General features: G+C 40.5%; 1 protein-coding gene across 1 annotated transcript; it reads left to right on the plus strand.

The window, feature by feature from the left end:
* The first annotated feature begins 782 nt into the window (after positions 1-782).
* LOC108801685 (vomeronasal type-2 receptor 26-like) lies at positions 783-7,563 on the plus strand. The gene is made up of 3 exons (XM_018573589.1): positions 783-804; positions 1,993-2,814; positions 7,427-7,563. Exons 1-3 carry the CDS (start codon positions 783-785, stop codon positions 7,561-7,563), a joined length of 981 nt encoding a protein of 326 aa, XP_018429091.1.
* Positions 7,564-8,891: the final 1,328 nt, after the last annotated feature.

Here is an 8,891-nt window from a genome sequence, read left to right on the forward strand (position 1 = left end):
AGGGAAATGTTGGCCTGCAGGAGGGACTCCAGATATCCACCCTCCCTAGGTGAAGGAGTACGGGGTAAATTGTACCTCTTGTTTCTTATTCACAAAGAAAATTGTAAATAGTAAATCTTTTTAAATCTTCTATTAAGGAATAGTAGCCCTGCTAATGAAGGTCTCTCTTCAGGCACCTGTTATGGGAGTTGACATCTGTCTTTCAATTGTGTCCTACATTGCCAGCTTGTTACATGTGCCTCTGGTGGAGATCACAAGTGGATGCGGTGGCATGCATTGTGCAGGCATGGGCCTTGTCACTATCCTGAAGCATGTTCAGAGCAAGGATGTGCAGCCAACACAGGAATGCGACCATGTAGACAGAAAGTGACTGAAACAGGCTGGAGCATCTCAGCAGCACTGAGACAGAAAATGATGAAAGCATGGTAAAATTAGGGTTCTTTTGGTAAAGAGAAAAGGGAAATTGTTTATGATAACTAGAGATGCACTGATACCGATACTAGTATCGGTGCTGATAAGGAGTATTTGAGCGAGTACTCGTTCTCACCCAAATGATCGGGTGGGTGAGAACGAGTACTCGCTCAAATACTCAAGAACTTCCAGTATCAGGAAGATGGGCAGTGAGTCATTACCCACTGCCCGACTTCCTGATTGGCTGGGAAGCCGACTTCATGCTGCCTTGCCACTTGGTGATGAGGAAACGTGGAGCCGGCTTCCCAGCCAATCAGGAAGCTGGGCAGCGTGTAATGACTGGCCATCCACTGTCCTGATTGTTCGGGAAGATGGCCAATCAGGAAGCAGGCGGCGAGTCATTCCCCCGCCCTTCCTGATTGGCCAGAAAGCCGCATCCATTCATCATCTTCACCTGTTGACGAGGGAGCATAGAAACGGTTTGACGAGTCATTACACACCGCCCGACTTCTTTAATGGGAGTTCCGGTATCTGTATTTGGTATTGGCGAGTACCAAAAAAAAATATTGGTAATCGTACTTGATACCGAACAACAGGTATCGGTGCATTCCTAATGTTAATCAAAGGTGATGGACATATCTGCCTAGGTTCAGTCTGCATATCTGACTCCAACTTTACTTTATCTTTTTCTTGTCATTAAAAAAAAACAAAAACATAGAACTGCCAGATCTCCTTAACAGCATTAGCACACTGACAATATGGTTCCTTTGAGCCTATCCTTTCATAGAAAGTGCTAACCAGTGGCAATGACTGCATTCCATTAAAAGTTGTTCCTTACTTCTAAAGGTGAACCAGCAAACCTTTCAACTAAAAGTAACACATTCATGAATCCTGCGGATTCACCACATACTCAGGGAAATTGACAAACCTGAACCTCTTAGCAAACTGCCGAGGGCAGCCGAGTGAATGACCAATCTGAAGTGAAGTGAGCCGAACACTGTTCGGCTATTCACTTCAGGCTGGTACGGCTGATTTCAGCCGTACATCGGCTTGCTTCATGCACAGCATGTTCGGCCGACCCGAAGTGCAGAAGGAGTTCGACTCAGCCGATCCAACATCTGGATCGGCGAGGGGCGAACCTCCGGCAGGCTTCTCACTGCTGTTCGGGCTATTCTTAAAGATGCCGAACAGCAGTGAGTGAATAGCTGAATGTCGCTGAGCGGCATTCGGCTCGGCCAGCTTTGGCTTTCAGCACGGCTCAGCCGAGCTGATGCATATGCGTTCGGCTTGGCTGAGCCGCTCGGCCATGATCGGGAGCTGTACGGGCTATTGTGAATAGCCCCTACAGCACCCCTTCGGTTCAGTAGAACCAAAGGGGTCTTGGGGCCGAAGCTAGCCGAAGGATCGGCCGAAGCTACGGCCAGATCCTTCAGCAGCTTCGTGAATAGACCCCTAAGTGTCATTCAGATAAGGGTTAGATCTACTTTATGGAAGAAGTGACTGATATGTTTTATGTTTTTAATAACGGTAATTGATTTAATAATTGTGAAGGTTTGTAACATGCTGTTCTTCCTCCTGCAGACAGTGACATCTGCCACAAATGTCCAGCTGACCAGTGGCCAGATGAAAGAAAAGTGATCTGTATCCTCAAAAAATATGAATATCTGTCCTATGAGACAGACCTCATCACTGGGGCATTTGAGGCTATCTCTCTCTTATGTTCTGCTGCAACTCTATGTATACTGGCATTGTTTGTTTTATTCCGGGACACTTCAATTGTGAAAGCCAACAACCGAACTGTGAGCTTCATTCTCCTCACCTCTATCTTGTTAAGCTTCCTCTGTGTCTTCTTATTCCTTGGTCGTCCTGTGGATATAACCTGCATGCTGAGACAAATGTCATTTGGGGTCTTCTTCTCCATCGCAGTCTCTTGTGTTCTGGCCAAGACTATAACAGTCTGCATTGCCTTCAAAGCCTCCAAACCTGGGAGCTACTGGAGGAAGTGGGTGGGAGAGAAGATTTCTAAATATGTTGTCATAATCTGCTCTTCCATCCAAGTTCTGATCTGTGTTATTTGGTTGTCAGTGTCTCCTCCCTACCAAGAGTATGACATGCACTCCTATCCTGGGAAGATCATCATTCAGTGTAATGAAGGGTCCGTTATCGGGTTCTACTCTGTGTTGGGTTATATGGGGCTTCTGGCAGCTGTGAGTTTTGTTCTGGCTTTCATGGTGAGGACATTACCGGACAGTTTTAATGAAGCCAAGTACATCACCTTCAGCATGCTGGTGTTCTGCAGTGTCTGGATTGCCATGATCCCAGCCTATCTGAGCACCAGAGGAAAGTATACAGTAGCTGTTGAGATATTCGCCATACTGACCTCCAGTGCTGGAATATTAGGATGTATATTTTTCCCTAAATGTTACATAATTATCATAAAACCTGAGAGAAATTCTAGAAAGCTTATTTTGGGCAAAGTAAAATCATAATTGTTTTTAATTATCAGAGGAGTAAAAAATTAGGTTGATTGGAATAGAATATTTTGTATCTGAAAAATATTTGACCTGAACCTGGCATGACCTATGGTGTTACGTAACAACAATGCTGCACCTTCTGGGGGTTCCTACAAGCACCTGTGATTGCCATAAAAGGTCCATTTTAAATATCTTGAATTATAACTTCCTGAATTCTGTTCAAGTACAAATTAAGTCCCAAACTTTCTAGCACTATGTCCCACTCAAGTTATCAAATGCTCAACCGTAAGTTGGGATTTGAGGTTCTGGCGATGAACCTTTCAGTGGCAGGCGATGGGTTTAGTACTGGGAGGTGAGGATCTTAAATTCAATAAAGAAAAAGGACTGTATATGGAATCTGCATTTGTAATTATCCAGGCCTGCACCACCAAGCAAATCAGACCACCTAGAGGTTTTAAGGGGGTTTGCTTCTCAATATGTTCACTTAAATTTAAATTGTATTATTGTCTACAGACATGGTGTTGGGTCTGATATTGGTTTGCAGACTAATGCAGTTGCACTTTATCTCTATCGGTACAGCCCACTTATGAAATGTTGCAAGGGTTATGAGATAAGACGATTCTATGATTTATTTGTACTTATCACAACAAAATATTGGTGAACTTAAATTCAAACCCGTCATATACAATAACTAGTGTTCTAACTACATAAAAAGGAGAGAGGATTGACAAAATCCTCTCTCATTCCCACATACTTAAAATGTTTCTTCTGTCCAATTGTTACATTTTATTATTGTGCTGTGAATACATCATGAAAAAATATTGATATCGTATGTGATGAGAAAACAAGGATGAGCTATGACTACAAAAAATAAGCATCACCGTTTCTTGGATTCTGTGTTGTATCCTCTCAGGTCACGGTTCTTGTATTTGAATGCAAGGTTTTAAAGGGTTTTAAATTAGGGTTTTTTTCATTTTTGTGATGGCGGGGGAAAATTTAAAAAGACAATGCATTTTTGTTTTATTTAATATTTTGTAACATATAACAAAAATATGTTTTAAAAATATGCAATGTCTCATTGTATTGTTCAAGTTGTTTTTTTTTTTGGACTTAATTTATTTTGTCTTTAAAAAAGAAAATGGAAAAAGCCCCACAATTGTATTTTTTTTAATCTTGAGTTTAATTACATAGTATGAATAAAAACACACAAAATACCCCAAATAAAATAGGTTTTTAAATTTGCCTTTGCCCTTTTTCTTGTCTTTTGGTGTAGTTTGTGTTTCTTTTAGACATTATAAAGTAACTGTAGCATTTTTAAAAGGAACCCAGTCACCTAACACAAAGTCCTAAAATATGCTAAAACAAAAAAAGGGGCATTTTTTAACCTTTTTTTAAACCAATTAATTCTGTTTAGTGCAAAATGACAACATTTGTAAGTCTCTGACCTTGTCTTCATTTTTTTTATAAGTATTCAACTGGCTCTGTTTATTTTCTAGGCTTTTGATAAAAACGTTCTATGAATACAAATATTTTTTTTTTTAAATGGACTTCCATATGAGATGTATGAGAGCTAGGAAGTACAAACACTTAAAAAAACCTTAAAAAAAGAATCAATGACTCACTAACTTTGATTCGCCTAAATATTTGTATTCTGTCTTATTCAAGAATCTTGCAGTATGGTAATCCATCCTAACTGTAACTTATGAATTATTCTCCACACTTCGAATATCATTAAATTAACCACCTCAGGGCCGGCCATTGTAAAAAAACGGCCGGCCGAGAGGTTTCTAGATCTTAGCGGGCGTCTTTAGACGTCCGCTCAGACACGCCCCCTTGCACGCACCGCCCGGCGCGTGCGAGCGGGAACTGGCCGGTATTTAAAAACAGGCAGCGATGCATGTTACCACACAAGCGATCCGCCGGCTGTAGAGCCGGCGGATCGCGTGTATGGTGTGCCGATCGGTGTGTATCCTTCCGTGGCCCCCTGCCGCAGTTGTCCCGCTGATCCCGTGCTCCGCTGTGCCCGGTGCGAGCCCGGGATCAGCATGTCGCCTGTGTCACAGGGGATCAGAGAGAGCTCGGTACACGAGCTCCCTCCGGTCCCCTCTCCTCTGCAAGAATGCAGAAGTGTTGTATAATACATCACTTCCGCATTCTTGTGTCACTCTCCAGCTTCAGAAGCTGCAAAGAAGCTGATGGAGCAGATCTCTGCTTCATCAGCTTCTTTTGGGGGTTCTTGGAGACCCCTGATGTCTCCATAAAGAGGACCTGTCACATATTTTGCTATCACATAGGGGGGTTTTATTAGCCCCCGTATGTGATAGCAATAAAGTTTAGTGGAAAAAAAGGAAAAAAAAATTAAGTCCCCCCCAAATTTTTTTAAAGTTACACATAAAAAAGAATAAAATAACAAAAAAATGTTTTAAAGTCCCCACCCATACATACACGCATGCAAACATGCGTCGTGCAAAAAAAAGATGATTGCGCCCATTACGCCGCACATGTTACATATCACCATGAACGTCGGAGTGAAAGCAATAATTCTAGGGCCATCAATCACTGATAACACTAAACTGATGAGCAGTAAAAGCTTTTAAAGCGTCGCCTATGGCCAATTTTGGGTATGGTAGTTTTCTGCAATTTCGCGGGTGCGCGCAATTTTAAAGCTTGACATGTTTGGTGTCTATTTACCCGACGTAACCCCGACTTTTATATTTTACCAAAAAACTGGGTAATAATAAATGTTTCCTAACATAATGTAAAAAAAAACTTTTTTGTTCAAAATTTTCAGTAATTTTTCCTAATTATAGTAAAAAAAATAAAAAGCCCAGTGGTGTTTAAATACCACCAAAAGAAAGCTCTATCTGTCCCCCAAAAATGGTATAAAATTCATTTCAGTACAGCGTTGCATGACGGAATAAACTTCAGTCAAAGTACCGCAGCACTGAACACTGAAAAATGGCCTGGCCAGGAAGGGGGTCTAAACACCTGGTCTTGAAGTGGTTAATATATTTAAACACATTAAAAATAGGATTTGCTGATGCATATGATTTCTCTGATGGATTGATTCACTCATCTCTGATGTGAAAGATTGTTGTGCCCCTAATATGCTAAAATAGAAATAAATATTAGACACATGATCCTCATCATCACCTAGCAGTCATTAGGTTATTGTAGCTAATTAGTTTAGGCAGCCTGTCAAAAAACCCCACCAAATTAGCCCTAAAATAAATAATCATTAGTAAAATCAAGATGTCATACAAAAACATTTGACAAAAAGCAATCTTCTAGTACTTCTGATAATTGAGTGCCATGTTAGGAAAGGGAAATATAAAGGTTTATAGTATTCATAATGAATATTTGTTGGCAATTTACTATTCTAACATTCACTCAGATTTGCTGGACCTCCTACAGTCACACTCGCCCTCTTTATAATTGGACACACAATAAATGTTACATTTACAGTAAACTGTAAAAGCAGATTTTAACTCAGTGGCACAATTTTCTGGCCTACTCTCTATTAATGCTAACACAGTTTAATGTATTTTTAAAACATTTTCAGGGGCCTTATTGTGAAAATGTTACTGAACAATTCACCCAGCAAGTCTTTTACTGACATTCACTCAATTAAGATTGAATGGCTTTCACCTGGCATTTCACAACCATATTTATCCTATTTACTATAGATTGAATGTGCACTAGGGGAATGCACCTACCAGTGAACACCTGTAGAATCATACATGTACAGTATCAGTGAAGAGTCAAATTAGCCTGAAATTGAATATGCCCATCATAGCCCTTCATAATACTTAAACTGTTCAGACACAGATTCACAACTGGGAGAATTCCAGTGTTAGTTAATTTGTAGACATGTGCGATTCGTTTCGTTCCGAATCGAAATTCTGACGAATTTTCGTAAATTCGGACATTCGGATGTATCCGAATTCCGAATTACAGACATAACGAATGCAAACGAATCCGAATTTCCATTTCCGAAATTCGGTAGCGTTCGCACGAACGTTCGTTTCGTTTTCTGTTCTTATTCGTTTCTTATTCGTTTCGTTCGTTGGAGCAAAGTGACATTAGAGAAGGAGAAAAAATATTTTTTCCCCCTCAAATGTCACTTTTGCTGCAAACGAACGAAACGAATAAGAAACGAATAAGAAACGAATAAGAACAGAAAACGAAACGAACGTTCATACTAACGCTACCGAATTTCGTCCGAATCCGAATTCCGAATCCGAATTGACTTTCACACCCGAATCACGAAAAATGAAATAACACAAATCCGAATTTAAAACGAAACGAAACGTATTTTTGTGCAGTGCACATGTCTATTAATTTGTAATATTGTACAATACAGATACAGGGTCAGAGAAGAAGATATTGGGTATTATCAAGGAGGTGACCTTATCATTGAAGGAATGTTCACAATATCTGCAGCTACTGAAAATACAACGGATTTAGAAAACAATACCCAGATACTTCAGTGTACAGTGTAAGTAGCATTTTACATCATCATGTAACGTTTTTCTTTCTAGGGAGCGAACACGAGCAGAAAAAAAGCCGTATATTTACCGTGCCCCGCCAATGGGAGCTTCCCATCCCTACATTTATTTACAACGGGCAGACGGCAAGACATAGCTACTCCAGCGTCCCAGTCCACACTCTGCCATAGTAAAATGTGTGCGAGGGGCAAAGAGGCCTGTTCATTAGCAAAGAGGTCACTTTACCACCCCCCAGGTACAGGTTGGTAAATGATAGGGCATAACGTCTATCCATCGCAACCACCTGCACCTGGAGGTAGGTGGTCCCCTGCAAAATGTTGCTTGTAAATATATGTTGTAATAGTTTTAAGAATAACGTAATATAAATCCCTTGTGGTTGATCATTTTCTTCTAAAAACTTACTAATAGTTTCGATTTTTTTTGCATGGGGGATGCTGGAGTACAGAGCTTCAATATCTTGTGTCACTAGATATGCTGATGAGGGTATTATAAGATTCTCCAATTATTTTACTGCAACAAAACAGTGTTTAACTCATCCAAAATTGTATAAAAGGTTAACTCATTTTGGAAAGATCCAAATCTGAATTAAAATTTGTTTCTGAATAACAAAACAAATTGACTTTCTGACCCGTATCTTGAAAAGCGAAAGAATTAAAAAAAAAAAAAAAAATTTGGCTGGCTGACATGTCTACCTGGAACCTTTTTTTGCTTTGGAAGTTGGCATATCAGGATCTGGCAAGGTCTGGGGTAGGAGTGTTGTCCCTGCAGCATTGTATGGGGAAGCTGAATACCCCTTTTCAGCAGCAATATTTAAATACATTTAAACAAGGAGAAATCTTTTTTTTATTAAGAGAAAAATGCCTTGAACATGAAGTAAATGTATCCCTTAAAATGAGAATATGATTTCATCAACTTTAACAAATATTTTAAATGATTTTAGAATACACCAAGCATCATGTATAAATTACTTTCAAATACATCTACCTACAATATATTAAAAATGATCCGGTCACTAAAAAACACATTACAAGCAGCTTATACAAATGTTCAATATTCCCCCTTCTGGAGGGTGGTGAGTTAAATATTTACTCTCTTGAAGAGCGATGGGTGGAGTTGGTATCTGAAACTTTAGGATGTTTTGTCTCCCTCTGGTCACTGTGGTTCCTCCTCACTAAGGGGTCTATTCACAAAGCTGCCGAGGGCAGCCGAGTGAATGACCGATCAGAAGTGAAGTGAGCTGAACACCGTTCGGCTATTCACTTCAGGCTGGTACGGCTGATTTCAGCCGTATATCGGCTGAAATCAGCCGTACATCGGCTTGCTTCGTGTGGCTTCGGATCAGCCGAACATGCTCAGCATGTTCGGCTGACCCGAAGTGCAGAAGGAGTTCGACTCAGCCAATCCAACATCTGGATCGGCTGAGCCGAACCTCCGGCAGGCTTCACACTGCTGTTCGGGCTATTCTGAAAGATCCCGAACAGCAGTGAGAGAATAGCCG

Source organism: Nanorana parkeri, unplaced genomic scaffold (assembly GCF_000935625.1).
Source record: "Nanorana parkeri isolate BGI_ZX_2015 unplaced genomic scaffold, ASM93562v1 scaffold2443, whole genome shotgun sequence".
NCBI lineage: Eukaryota > Metazoa > Chordata > Amphibia > Anura > Dicroglossidae > Nanorana > Nanorana parkeri.